Source organism: Melitaea cinxia, chromosome 8, assembly GCF_905220565.1.
Source record: "Melitaea cinxia chromosome 8, ilMelCinx1.1, whole genome shotgun sequence".
Taxonomy (NCBI): domain Eukaryota; kingdom Metazoa; phylum Arthropoda; class Insecta; order Lepidoptera; family Nymphalidae; genus Melitaea; species Melitaea cinxia.
The window spans coordinates 15,504,547-15,520,595 of NC_059401.1; the positions used below are offsets into that span (position 1 = coordinate 15,504,547).

Genomic DNA, 16,049 nt, shown 5'->3' on the forward strand with positions numbered 1-16,049 from the left:
ATCGACCACATACACTTTTGGGGACTTTGTTTTATAATAAACTAACTGTTGCCCGCGACTACGTTCGCGTGGTTTTGAAGATATGCATTACTATTAAGATGTTCAACGCAAACTATTTTTTTTATTTCAGTCACTTGAAATGCTTATCACACTGAGTAACTTTTTAAAAGGCACAATTTAGTATAATTTAATAGTTATTCTTATAAAACCTCTCTATACACCACATTTTTAGCTTTATTTTCAGGCTGCAGTATAAATAACCTATCAGGCGAACTTATAGCTGCTGTTTATGTTTCGTACAAACTATCAACCCCAATTAAACCCTCTTAGCGGTGGAATATCGCAAAATCCGTTCTTAGCGGACGTCTACTTACTATAATCTACCTCCCTACCAAATTTTATCTTTGTCCATCCTGGACGGATTAAAAACCACTGGATGGTCCCATCGGTTTTTGAGTGATGAGTGATGAGATGATTTGGACACCTCCTCACCATATATAGAGCATACATTTTAAATTTCAAGTCTCTTACTCAAAAACATAGGACTTTCATATAAACTTCCAACCCCAATTTTATCCCCTTAAGAGTCAAGTTTCGTAAAAGCCGATCTTAGCAGATGTTTACGCCCTATAAGGAGCCTATCTGCCAAATTTCAAGCATGTAGATGTTATAGTTTCAGAGATTTCGGGATGAGCGAGTCAACCTACCATCCCCTGTTTTAACCCCAAAAGGGAGTTGATATCTAAAGATACATTATTTGAACACCTTCTCATCATTTATAAGGCATAAATTTTAAATTTCAAGTATCTTACTTCAAAAACATAGGACTTTCATACAAACTTCCAACCCCCTAGGGGTCGAATTTCGTAAAATCCGTTCTTAGCAAATGTCTATGCCCTATAAGAAGCCTATCTGCCAAATTTTAAGTTTGTATAGTTTCGGAGATTTCTTGATGAGGGAGTAAACCTACCATCCCCCGTTTTAACCCCAAAAGAGAGTTGATTTCTAAAGATACATCATTTGAGCACCTTCTCATCATCTATGAGGCATACATTTTAAATTTCAAGTTTCTTACTCCAAAAACACGGGACTTTCACACAAATTTCCAACCCCCGTTTTACCCCCTCAGGGGTCGAATTTCGTAAAATCCGTTCTTAATGTCTATGCCCTATATAAAGCTTATCTGCCAAATTTCAAGTTTGTGGGTGTTATAGTTTCGGAGATTTCGTGATGAGTGAGTCAACTTACCATCCCCCGTTTTAACCCCAAAAGGGAGTTGATTTCTAAAGATGCATTATTTGGACACCTTCTCGTCTTCTATAGAGCATACATTTTAAATTTCATGTCTCTTACTTCAAAAACATAGGACTTTCATACAAACTTGCAACCCCCGTTTTACCCCCTCAGGGGTCTAGTTTCGTAAAATCCGTTCTTAGCAGATGTTTACGCCCTATAAGGAGCCTATCTGCCAAATTTCAAGCATGTAGATGTTATGGTTTCAGAGATTTCGGGATGAGCGAGTCAACCTACCATCCCCCGTTTTAACCCCAAAAGGGAGTTGATTTCTAAAGATGCATTATTTGGACACCTTCTCGTCTTCTATAGAGCATACATTTTAAATTTCATGTCTCTTACTTCAAAAACATAGGACTTTCATACAAACTTGCAACCCCCGTTTTACCCCCTCAGGGGTCTAGTTTCGTAAAATCCGTTCTTAGCAGATGTTTACGCCCTATAAGGAGCCTATCTGCCAAATTTCAAGCATGTAGATGTTATGGTTTCAGAGATTTCGGGATGAGCGAGTCAACCTACCATCCCCCGTTTTAACCCCAAAAGGGAGTTGATTTCTAAAGATACATTATTTGGACACCTTCTCATCTTCTATAGAGCATACATTTTAAATTTCATGTCTCTTACTTCAAAAACATAGGACTTTCATACAAACTTGCAACCCCCGTTTTACCCCCTCAGGGGTCTAGTTTCGTAAAATCAGTTCTTAGCGGATGTCTACGCCCTATAAGAAACCTATCTGCCAAATTTCAAGTTTTTAGCTGTTATAGTTTCGGAGATTTCGTGATGAGTGAGTCAACCCACCATCCCCCATTTTAACCCCAAAAAGGAGTTGATTTCTAAAGATACATTATTTGGACACCTTTTCAATATCTATAGAGCATACATTTTAAATTTGAAGTCTCTTACTTCTAAAACATAGGACTTTCATACAAACTTCCAACCCCGTTTTACCCCTTTAGGGGTCGATTTTCGTAAAATCCGTTCTTAACGGTAGTTTACGCCCTATAAGGAGTCTACCTGCTAAATTTCAAGTTTGCAGGTGTTATAGTTTCGGAGATTTCGTGATCAGTGAGTCATCCTACGATCCCCCGTTTTAACCCCAAAAAGGAGTTGATTTCTAAAGATACATTATTTGGGCGCCTTTTCACCATCTATAGAGCTTACATTTTAAATTTCAAGTCTCTTACTTCAAAAACATAGGACTTTCATACAAACTTCCAACCCCCGTTTTACCCCCTTAGGGGTCGATTTTCGTAAAATCCGTTCTTAGCGGATGTCTACGTCCTTTAAGAAGCCTACCTGCTAAATTTCAAGTTTGTAGGTGTTATAGTTTCGGAGATTTCGTGATGAGTGAGTGACCTTTCGCTTTTATATATATTAAGATTGACATGTATTTTCTTTTTCGTTTTCGTAAGGAACAAGTTATGAAAACATTTTGTCAAAAAAGATAAAAGTAGTTTAGACTGATTAATATTTTTTGTCAGTATGACTTACATTTGCAAAAGATCCCTCACTGGCTATTGCATGAGTACAATTAAAACTCTTTGTCAATTTTTAATTAGTCTGTCTTAATTTTGGTATAGAGTAGTAATAAGCTCCTTTCAAACTAATTTTACAGTGCTGTTTGTTTTGAATACTCATTCTTTTGTGATTTTTAAAAGCTCTTCACAATGTATTCCAAGGCTCTGACCCAGTTTCTAAAATTCTAAAGGATATTTTAATTAAAAATACGAATTACTCGTATTAAACGATCATCTCGCATATTTCAGAATAAATAGTTGATTTCAATAAAATTTTGATATTTAAAATTTAAAATGGATAGGATATTTAACGTTAAAAGTCACGTATTTACTTAAATTATCTTATATATGTTGTATATCTACCATATATGTTGTAAATATCCTATGAACACATTTAGGCTGAGTTTTCTTTTTCAAAACTATCTTAAAAACAGAGAAACTGACTATACGTTTTAGTAACACCAGTCATACCTGAAAATAACCAACAAAAAACAAAGAAAACCACGAAATTTTACAACATTGAAAACTTCTTTGATGTATTCAAAATAAATAGTTTCGATAAAATTTAAAAGTGGGCGTATTACGTCTGTATTTATATAACAATAGTTAGTAGAGTACCAGCTTATAATCCTAACAATATGAATTCAAAGCGTTCGCGAGAATAGATTGCAATAAAATGTATATATTTTAAGTAAAATCAAAAAGTCTTACGATTATTAAAGAATACGATATATTTTATTTTTATTTATTTATTTATTTATTTAAATATCTCTTAAACAAATCATATTTTTCACAATACATGTAAGTGAGGCAGAGCACAGCAGGAAATATCCTGCTCAATTTCTGAAGCAGGTCGATTGGGGAAGTACTTGGACTTTATAGAAGATCACAGCTAAATAATACTGCTTTCAAGCAGCCTTGTGTTCCTGTTGTGAGTAAGGTTCCTGTGGGTGATTGGAGATAAAGTCAGCAACTCTCTTGCAATGTTTGTAGTGTTAGAGGCGTCTATAGACTACGATAATCGCTTACGATCAGGTGAGCCGTAGCCTTGTTATATAAAAAAAATGTATAACCAGACGACTTATATAATAACAAATAAAATCAACCCTATACTGTTATAACTAAAATCTCTTTCCCTACGCCTACGTCTTACTAAAACGACAAACATCAAAATGATACACGATGTGACGCAATCTAAAAACTATTAAAATATTTGATAAAATAGTCAACATGAACTTTAGGTCATCGCGTTAATCCATTTTATATGAAATGTTTGCTATATTTGTCATACTTGTTTTATGTCGCATATACATATGTATATTACACTGCATCACATTCTTTAGCTTTCCATCTCATCGCTTGCCTGTTATAACTCAAACCTAACAGAACAGCCTAAGTACCATCAATAGCAAAACCAACAAAGGAACTCTCCACTCCTTTCTACCTACGTTTTCAAACTTCGTTCAAAATTACCACGTTGGTAACCCCTTTGATCTTCGCAATAGTCGCATTCACAAATTAGCGTGACAAGTGTAATCACGTAATGGTATTCTGAAACCGTAATCAGAAAACCAGACACGTAATGGCTTATCTGTGAAATTACGCCTATTAGCTGATTAGAATTGTAACCGTACCCTCTTTTACGTGTGAGATTTTACACGTAATTATTGTGGGACCGCATGATCTTGATACTATAATATAATGGTAAATATCCGACAGGTCAGCCGAGAACAGTGAATAGAAAAGCGCTTAACTTGTTGCGGGTCAAATCAGATTAAGATCTACTGAATAAATAAATCTACTTATATTTATCATTCACGACGTAGAAACCCATACAAGTAAAGAAATTTGTTTTAAGCTTAATTACATACTATAAAACAAAATTACATACTATATATTAATAACTAGTTGTGCTCGCGACTTCGTCCACGTGAAATAGTGACTACATGTTCAACGTGATTCTTCAAATTGGCATAACTTTTTTATTTATGAACCGATTGACATGTAAAAAAAACGCACAGACCGACAAAAATTCTGACAATCATTGTCTTTGGTGCTATTTGCGTTGGTACTATTTTTTTCTAATAATATCTTAAGTGTACAGACAGCGACTTGATACATATCTATAATATATATAAAAGCGAAAGGTCACTCACTCATCACGAAATCTCCGAAACTATAACACCTACAAACTTGAAATTTGGCAGGTAGGCTCCTTATAGGACGTAGACATCCGCTAAGAACGGATTTTACGAAACTCGACCCCTAAGGGGGTGAAATGGGGGTTGGAAGTTTGTATGAAAGTCCTATGTTTTTGAAGTAAGAGACCTGAAATTTAAAATGTATGCTCTATAGATGGTAAAAAAGTGTCCAAATAATGTATCTTTAGAAATCAACCCCTTTTTGGGGTTGAAACGGGGGATGGTACGTTGACTCACTGATCACGAAATCTCCGAAACTATAACACCAACAAACTTGAAATTTGGCAGGTAGGCTCCTTATAGGACGTAAACATCCGCTAAGAACGGATTTTACGAAACTCGACCCCTAAGGGGGTGAAATAGGGGTTGGAAGTTTGTATGAAAGTCCTATGTTTTTGAAGTAAGAGACCTGAAATTTAAAATGTATGCTCTATAGATGGTAAAAAAGTGTCCAAATAATGTATCTTTAGAAATCAACCCCTTTTTGGGGTTGAAACGGGGGATGGTACGTTGACTCACTGATCACGAAATCTCCGAAACTATAACACCTACAAACTTGAAATTTGGCAGAAAGGCTCCTTATAGGGCGTAGACATCCGCTAAGAACGGATTTTACGAAACTCGACCCCTAAGGAGGTAAAACGGGGGGTTGGAAGTTTGTATGAAAGTCCTATGTTTTAGAAGTAAAAGACTTGAAATTTAAAATGTATGCTCTATAGATGATGAGAAGGCGTCCAAATAATGTATCTTTAGAAATACACCCCTTTTTGGGGTTAAAACGGGGATGGTAGGTTGACTCACTGATCACGAAATCTCCGAAACTATAACACTTAAAAACTTGAAATTTGGCAGGTAGGCTCCTTATAAGACGTAGACATCCGCTAAGAACGGATTTTAAGAAAAACGACCCCTAAGGGGGTAAAACGGGGGTTGGAAGTTTGTGTGAAAGTCCTATGTTTTTTGAAGTAAGAGACTTGAAATTTCAAATGTAAGTTCTATAGATGGTGAAAAGGTGTCCAAATAATGTATCTTTAGAAATCAACCCGTTTTTGGGGTTAAAACGGGGGATAGTAGGTTGGCTCACTGGTCACGAAATCTCCGAAACTATAACACCTACAAACTTGAAATTCGGCAGAAAGGCTCCTTATAGAGCGTAGACATCCGCTAAGAACGAATTTTATGAAATTCGACCCTTAAGGGGGTAAAACGGGGGTTGGAAGTTTGTGTGAAAGTCCCATGTTTTTGAAGTAAGAGACTTGAAATTTAAAATGTATACCTTATAGATGATGAGAAGGTGTCCAAATAATGAATCTTTAGAAATCAACTCGCTTTTGGGGTTAAAACGGGGGATGGTAGGTTTACTCACTCATCACGAAATCTCCGAAACTATAACACCTACAAACTTGAAATTTGGCAGATAGGCTCCTTAGAAGGCGTAGACATTCGTTAAGAACGGGTTTTACAAAACTCGACCCCTAAGGGGGTAAAACGGGGGTTGGAAGTTTGTATGAAAGTCCTATGTTTTTGCAGTAAGAGACTTGAAATTTAAAATGTAAGCTCTATAGATGATGAAAAGGTGTCCAAATAATGTATCTTTAGAAATCAACTCCTTTTTGGGGCTAAAACGGGGGATAGTAGGTTGACTCACTTATCGCGAAACCTCCGAAACTATGACACCTAAAAACTTAAAATTTGGCAAATAGGCTCATTATAGGTCGTAGACATCCGCTAAGAACGGATTTTATGAAATTCGATCCCTAAGGGGATAAAACGGGGGTTGGAAATTTGTATGAAAGTCCCATGTTTTTGAAGTAAGAGACTTGAAATTTAAAACGTGTGCTCTATAGATGATGAGAAAGAGTCTAAATAATGTATCTTTAGAAATCAACTCCCTTATGGGGTTAAAACGGGGGATGATAGGTTGACTCGCTCATCACGAAATCTCCGGAACTATAACAGCTACAAACTTGAAATTTGATAGATAATTTCCTTATAGAGTGTAGACATCTTTTAAGAACGAATTTTACGAAACTCGACCCCTAAAGGGGTAAAACGGGGGTTGGAAGTTTGTATGAAAGTCCTATGTTTTTGAAGTAAGATACTTGAAATTTAAAATTTATGCTCTATAGATGGTAAAAAGGTGACCAAATAATGTATCTTTAGAAAGTAACTCCCTTTTGGGGTTAAAACGGGGGATGGTAGATTAACTCACTCATCACGAAATCTCGGGAACTATAACACCTACAAACTTGAAATTTGGCAGGTAGGTTTCTTATAGAGTGTAAACAGCTACGAATTAATTTTACGAAAATCGACCCCTAAGGGGGGATCGATCCAAAAAACGGGGGTCGAAAGTTTGTATGAAAGTCTTATGTTTTTGAAGTAAGAGACTTGAAATGTACAATATATGCTCTATAGATGGTGAGGAGGTGTCCAAAAAATGCATCGTAATCTATATATATATAAAAGAGAAAGGTCACTAACTCACTCATCACGAGAACTGAAAAACCGCTGGATGGTCTATCCATCCAGGTTGGACAAAGATAAAATTTGGCAGGGAGGTATAGTCAGCAGACGTCCGCTAAGAACGGATTTTACGATATTCCACCGCTAAGGAGGTTTAATTGGGGTTGATAGTTTGTATGAAACTTAAACAGCCTGAAAATAAAACTAAAAATGTGGTGTATAGAGGTTTTATAAAAATAACTATTAAATTATACTAAATTGTGCCTTTTAAAAAGTTACTCAGTTTGATAAGCGTTTCGATAAGTGACTGAAATAAAAAAATAATTTGCGTTAAACATTTTAATAGTAATGCATATCTTCATAACCACGCGGACGTAGTCGCGGGTAACAGTTAGTGTATTATAAAACAAAGTCCCCAAAAGTGTATGTGATCGATTCGCTCAAAATCTACTAACGGATTTTCACGCGGTTTCACCATTCGAGAAAGGGCTCCACCATTGGCAAGAGGAAGGTTTACGGAACGGCTAAGCCGATTTTGATGAGAGTTTCACTGGAAGTTTGCCGGGAAAACTTTGTGATACACTAATTTCAACGCGGGCGAAGCCGCGGGCACAGCTAGTTTATTATATGTATTGATTGAAGAAAACAAACCTTCTTTCTTTTAGATTGATAGGCTCGACATCAACTTCTCATAATTCTATTTTTACCCGACTGCAAAGGATTAATAAGTATTTAATGTAAATATTTACTTTTACTTTTTTGTAGAACCTAATGTGTTCAAAAATACTACGCTTATGCTATGCTTCAGCCGCCTGTGTAACAGCCACATACCAGTGCTGTGACTGTTGCGTTGAAAAATACTAATTAAAATTAATTTCAAAGTATAATTCTTTCGTCAACCACAAATCTTACTCACTTCTAATATTCAATAAAATTGCTACAAAACATAAATGTTTGATAATTTCATAATAATGTAAAGCTATCATGTCATACAGTACATTTTCATTTTGCCCAGAAATTAAGATTTATTATTTACTACCTTCTCTGGCAAGTTTACATTAAAAAAAAAACAGGTTTTATTCACAATCTTAAGAACAGTGACAACTATGTCATTTAAAACAACACAAGAATAGTTTTGCAAAACAAAAGAGAAATAGACAATAAGGCTCTCTACTGACATATTAACCTAATTACCGTTTTATTACTTGTAAGAATTCCCCTCTAACTTACTAATTCGACGAGACAACGTGACGTAATTAATTTGAGTCTAATTACATAGCGATTTGCGTGACACGCTCCTAGAATTATGTAGCTAATCGTGTCTTGAAACTACTCTATATGACCGTCTCATTTGGATATTAAATTCTCGAAGAATATTCTTGCGTGCCAGGAAATTACTTAAGTGGTGATAATTTTACAAAAGTTTAAACGTCAAAGATAATTTTCTGTTTAATTTTCTAGTTTAAGTGTAACTTTAAATTTTAGTGTAACTTTTAATCTTGTGTTGACACTAATCGCGGAGAATATGCAACTTGAAAAGATTTTTTTTTAGTAAAAAACAGATTTCGACCGCTGTTGGGGACAACTTTAGGATTCCCTGATCTTGGCTATACTAATTATTGCGTCATAATATACATCAATAATATTTAGTAAAATATTAACAGACTTGTTTGACTCAGACTTGTTTGACTTGTAGTTTGACTTACGCAGGAAAATTAAGTTACCAGTTCGCGTATTATTTGTTCAATCTATTCAGCTCGTGGTAATAATCTGTAGTATCTCTTTTTTTATATTTTTAACCGTTTCCCAAAAAAGAAGAAGGTTCTCAATTCGATAGTATTTTTATGTCTGGTTACCTCAAAACTTTTTACTGGATGGACCGATTTTTGTTTGAATCTAAAAATATTGCGTGCCATGTGGTTTCATTTAAATATAATTGAAACCTAACAAGCAATTTTCGAATTATATATAAAAATGCATAGTTTTTCATCGACCGCATAACTTTTCACTGAGTATACCGATTTTGATGTTTCTTATTTTATTCGAAAACTGATACTTGTCTTGTATTGCGTTTTAACTTAAATTGAGATCTGATCAAAATTTTTTTAGTAATTGATAATGCTTGTTAATTGATAATGCTTGTTGTATTACTTGTCGAAGTAATTGAAGTCTTTTATTTTTATTTAGGAGCAAACACAATTAGTTCGAAACGACTAACTACAACAAGAAACTTATACAAGTTTAAAAATTGGAATGAGTAATACATATAAAAGACAAAGATAAATCGTAAATTAAAATCAAACATAAATAACTAACGCGATAATTAAACAAGAATATTTAAACCAAAAATACCAACATAAGTCCCCATACATCACGTTCAAACACGTCCCACTTCCCAGTACTGACGAATCCGTGCTTAACGAAGCGTCACAAACACCCTTGAAGTGTATCCACGCTCGCTTTCTATACAACGCAACAACAGAATAACAGCGCTAAATGTTTCCTTTATTACCGTGTATTTCGTTTAGACAGCTCGGAATTATGTTAACTATTTGAATTACACTTGATGTTGGAGATATTGTTTCATCTGCGCCGCTGTGAGGAATGTTAATGAAATTTAGCATATTTTTCTTGGGTTGTTTTATTTTTATTATTTGTCATTATTTAAATAAAATTTCATATAGCTAAGTTTAATTTCTAAAGTTAAACTAAGTTTTACATTAAGGTTACACTTGCTTCTTATTTGTATTCCACCTGAACATTTATGTAAATGTGCAACTTCTAGCCGAAGGCTTTTTTCCTACAAAACAACAGTTACAATATAATCCACTATGATGATCAACTGTTACTTAGCAAATAATCATTATAAAGTGAAACAAAAAAAAACTAATGTGCAATTTTATCGCTGATTATGGTTATTTAATATTATTTTAATAAATTTAAGTTGAATCCACAGCTGGTACTCAAATCGAGTCAAAATTTCAAATCAACATTATCAACATTATCAATCTTGTTTACTCTACTCGTATATCGTTTCATGCCATGTTAATATAAATATTTTTGTTACAGGTGAAAGTAATGCTACGTGTAGGAGCATCCGGCGAAGGTCCCTTCACTAGCGGCACACAGACTTTCTCCCTCGACAAGCGCAAGAAACAAGTGACCCTCTGCGAAACCGCGTCATCAACTTCTGCACCAGAAGACAGAAAAGTCGGTGTAGCCGCTCCTAAGATGTTCGCTTTCGACGCTATCTTCTCCCAAGATGATTCACAGGTATTTTGATTACTGGCTGACATGCGGTAGTGAGTTATTGAAATCTCACACATGATGAACATTTTAGACTACACAAATTGTTTCTTTGTTTTGGATTTTTCATTTTTCTGAACCCGGATGAGTGTAAAATTTCTTATTACCAGAGACTAAATGTCTGGCTATCTATGTAGTAAAATCTCTTCTTTTACCTTGTTGTTGAATTAGATAAAAGCTTACCCTTCAGTTTTCTAAATATAATGGATACACATGAACTAGGAAACATTAGGATCACATATAAAGCCGCTTCAAATGAGACTAAAACCTGTGACCAGCTGCGTTAAAAGCACTTTCCGCACTGCTACACAATTAGTGTTGATTTACTTTTTATCCTCTGGGTCATCTTGGCTTTTAATTAAATTAAAATTGTACTGGTACTTTATATAATGAATCCGGTATATACTGGAAGTCTTCAGCTGTACAATTTAAACATAGAATTAATTAAATACTAATATACGAGGAGGTTAACTTATAATTATAAAATACGTTCCCGTAAAATAAAGAAAGGAAAATTTGTATGCAATTCATTTTACTTTCTATTATTACTTATAAATCTGTATCCATAATTGTATTGCTTCATTATAATTTGTATAAAAAAAGTTGTGATTGTTATAGTAATTTTAGTAACGTAGCCGATGAGCCGTGATGATTTTATACTCCGTGAATTATAATAATAATAATAAATATTTACAACATACACACACACACAACTTAATGCATGTGTTGTAGGTAACCGCCGACTGTTATAGCTACATATTTTTTAACATATATTTTTTTAATAACTCTGTACAAAGAAAATAATTTGAACAAAAAAAATTAAATGTTCTTTTGCTCGTGTTTATTATAGCCGCATATCACACCAAAACTACTGAGTGAATTTGAAATAAAATTTATCATGATTTAAGTTATACTGTTCAACAAGTCAATTTACACTAGAATTTTTTATCCTAAATTTCGCGATCATACAAATTTATCAACCTTGTTCAAATTAAAATAAAATGATTAACAATGTCAGGTATCTTTTTTTACATTTATTTGTCGCTATCATTTCAGCCTGTAATATCCCACTGCTGAGCTCTTTCCCATGTAGGAGAAGGATCAGAGCTTAATCCACCACGCTGCTCCAATCCGGGTTGGCAGATATATTCCCTACTATGAGTAACGATCGCTATCAGGTATACATGATAACAACCAGGACTGACGGCTTAACGTGCTTCCCGAGGCACGGTGGGAAGACCCACATGGACTGCACAAACATCCAGACCACGGCAAACATCTGTATGGCCAATATTGTGATTATAGTAAAACTTTCTAGAAGATATTTTTCAGTTTCCGTTCGTTAAAATCAACAAAACCGCAAGTAAACAGTTCTCCGTGAGCATAAACCCAAATTAACATGAAAGAGTCATCGGGTATCTTAAGGATACGTCCTTTGCATCTTAGAAACTTTCTAGTACCGGGCAGAGACACCCTTGAACGAAGAATCTTCATTATTATACGGTAATCTGATACTTTAAGACGCAGATTAGATATAATAAGTACTGTTTAGGTATTTATCTGTTGTGTCAACGCAATCGATATTAATGGTTTTGGTATTGTAATATATATACCGTTTGACAAACGTTGATATTATTTTAAACATAAAAAGTAAAAGGTAATACATTTCCTAAATGTATTACCTTTTTAATTAATGGCAACTTCTTTTTTCTAATAATTAATTCTTTCGTGGCTCTGAATAATAAAAATAAGCTAGGAATTCTTTGAAAATCCTTATTCTAATACACTCTACCACTATTATTTAAAAAAAATTGTAACTTTTTTGGCATCAATATATTTACCATTTGTTTTTACTTTTTTTTCTAGGTAAGCATAATTTTATGAAGTAATCCAAAATTATAGATAAGTAAATAAGTGCAGGAATTCTCAACAGTTTCCCAACTTGGCCCGTTTTCCTCGTTCGCGACGTTCCGTTTCCTACAAAATTCATGCATATTTTTGCCTGAATTTCGTGTTTAAATTGTTAAAAGGCTGTGCAGCGTTCGAGTATCACCAACTATGCAGTAAAATTCACATTTTTCCGAGAACATTGAAAGTTTAAAATATCTGAGAAAGTTTGTCGTTCGACGAAAATCTTTCCGGTGAACATATATATATGTATAAAGACTCTCACAACACTGCCTGAAAGCAGTATTATTTAGCGAGAGTATTTGCAATATTTATCGATAAGCAATACCGTCTTCTCCATAAGGGCACACAGGGCCCGTGCCCAGGGCCCCCAATCTTCAAGGGGCCCCGAAGGACTGACAATTTCTCTTACACATTTATTATCAAAACATTTTTGTCGGGCACATTATACTTTTTTCACAGATCAGTAATCTTATCAGAAGATATTTACAAGGCATATATACTACGCTATTACATCAATGGTCAATAAAAACAATGTTATTATAATTCGCTTTTTTTACTTTCCAAAAGGGCACCAAATTCTTGTGTGCCCAAGGGCCCCAGCCTAGTTTGAGACGGCCCTGTCGATAAGTAGCTATATCTTAAGCAATAAGATAAGTAGCTATTTTAGTCTTGTAACTCCAGATCTCTTGGAAATTCTTAGTTGTGTTTAAGCCTTATTATTCTTGATTTGAGCTATGTGCATACACTAACACTGACTATATGTACTCACTGTCAAATTAAATGTCTAAAACACTAGTGGTTGACAATCATTCGGAAGGCTGTTGAATGCAAAAGCGTTGTATAAAATACGGAATATTCGTATCAGTAATTTTTAGAAAGAGTAACAAACAAAATATCCACTGTAACATCTACTTGAACCCCACTAAAATAATCTTTCTTAATATTTTAAAAACTATTGATAAAACTCTTAGTATTTGAGATATTGATTTACATTTTCAACATACTTTTTGTCTTTCTCCTCTCTCTCTCTTTCTCTCATGTGTAATCATATTCCAAATTATGTTTATTTTAAAACATCACATTCTCTCACAACATATTTCAATGACTGATGAGTGTATGTATTATATTTTAAAAACAACTCAGGCAAAAATATAAGTTTATAAATCTCAAATATATTTAACACGGTCTACGAGACGAGATTTAAGAGAACAACACATACAAACTTTCTATACGAATACCCTGAAAAGCAGGGTACATGTAACTCGCAAACGTAATATGTTTTATGCGCATGCATTAAATCAGAACAGTCCGCATGATCATTAATATCTCGTAAGCCCTTCATCCTACGCGTTCGCCGGTGCATTAGCCACTTACCGAGGCTTAATTTGTTGCTGTTGTAATTACGTACTACTTCAATCTGTTTGCTTTGTGTCTTTCGGTGTTCATTCATACAATCATTATGTCAATTAACACTTTGTCTCGAATATCTCGTTCTTTGGATGGTGAAATACAAGCGTATAGATATTGCATGAAATTTTCATGAAAATGCATTAGAGTTGTTTCGAAAAAAGCCTCGACAAACATTTTGGGGACTATTTTTCTATCACATATTTTGCAAATTAACTGCTACTATCAGTATCATTTTCCCGCCACGACCGCAATGGAGCAGCATGGTAAGTTCTGATCCTTCTCCTACATGGGGAAAGAGGCCTATGCCCAGCAGTGGAATATTACAGGCTAAAGCGATCAGTATTCCAGAAAATAATTGTTTACATTTTTGCTTAATAGGACAAAAATTAATAGTGAACATGAAAGCTTAAAACTATAATAACTTATTTATATGTATGTGAGAAGTATTAGATAGAAAGTTCAAGATTCTCAGTGTTTGTCGTTCATTTTGTTTAAAATAGATTTGATATATATAACTTCATTGTTGTAGTTTGAAGCGGATTTACTTGGAGCGATGAAAACACAGGCTAGTAGATTTGTTGACAGTTTCAATGTAATTTTAGCGAATGATGTTGAGTATTTTTAATTAGCAGTCTTTGTTACTATGTTATTAAAATATGACGCAGCATAATATTATTACTAATATCGGATTGATAAATTTAAATATATTTTATTGAATACATACGACCCACAGTTTTTAGCCGCATTTGTTTTCCTCCACTAGCTTGTTTCTGTGTTCTGTATATTTATATTTTACAGCTTAAAGCCTTCCAATACAACACTATTTAAAAAAACTTTGTTTAGTCTATCGCTTTAGATTTTTGAAGAGCTGATATTTGAATTAAACTATTGTTATTTTTTTTAAGTGTTTGTTTATGAAATAATTTACTACATTTTAGCCCTTTTTTCATTTATGATTTAGGCCAATTTGTTTTTTTTTTTTCACTTAGTGCATACATATGTCACATGTTTAGCGTTACACATAGATACGACTCAATTACAAATACAGCTACGCACACATTACTGCTACGCCGTAGCTGGTATACTCGTAGTAGCTATAACTCGGCGGTTGGCTGACGGCAGCTTAGAGGCTTATACGCACCGGTGGCCTGCCAACGTACTGCCAGCGATTGTAATGAAATTTAGCTTTGAGTGAATTTTTGGATTAAAAACAGACAAAACTAACGTTTGAAACATTTACAACGTTCCTTTGTGAGAGTTAAGATAAGCAGATTACAGTACGGCTACGGAAAAAAAACCATAAGAGTCGTAAAATGTTTTAGTAATCAAAGCAACGTCAACTAGCGATATTGTAGTCTCTTTCATACCGGCGTACATAAATACGTAATTGTTTAACCGAAAAATATGATCAAAACTCTTCTAATCGATTTGGGGGGGGGGGATTTAAAATGGTTTACGAGTCTTTCCAAGCTATCATGAATTAAAACAAAATTATAAAGTATCAAAGTTAAAGTAGTTCGTTTAGTCACAACCTATAAATATCTTGCCGGTAGGCTTATACTTTTATATATTAAGAGTGCATCATTTCATCACTTCAGCCTAATATAGTCCACTGCTGGACATAAGCCTCCACAAGTTCGCGCCATGTGTTTTGCCCATAGTCACCACGCTGGGCAGACGGGATGGTGACCGTATATTAAGAGTACGTATTTATGTATTGACATTGATATAAAAACTACTAATAGTAACTCATGATTTATTAAAAGAAATTAATAAACAAAGTTCTGTAATCCGTAATTATTTTAATAAAGAAATACATTATACTCAATATCATAAATAGGCAAATAAACCATTCGAACAAATGCGAAAACCTTTTATACATTACTAATTGTTATGATAATTTGATAAACTACCCCCGGTATTAATTCTAAATGTTTTCAGT

The 16,049-nt window shown here is 34.2% G+C and overlaps 1 protein-coding gene across 1 annotated transcript in view; it reads left to right on the plus strand.

Annotated features, from left to right (window-relative positions):
* LOC123656074 (kinesin-like protein CG14535) overlaps positions 1-16,049 on the plus strand; it is a 190,876-nt gene that overhangs the window by 164,197 nt on the left and 10,630 nt on the right. Inside the window, exon 6 of the mRNA XM_045591798.1 lies at positions 10,550-10,753. Within this exon, the coding sequence (XP_045447754.1) occupies positions 10,550-10,753 (204 nt within the window). The remainder of the gene's footprint in view (positions 1-10,549; positions 10,754-16,049) is intronic.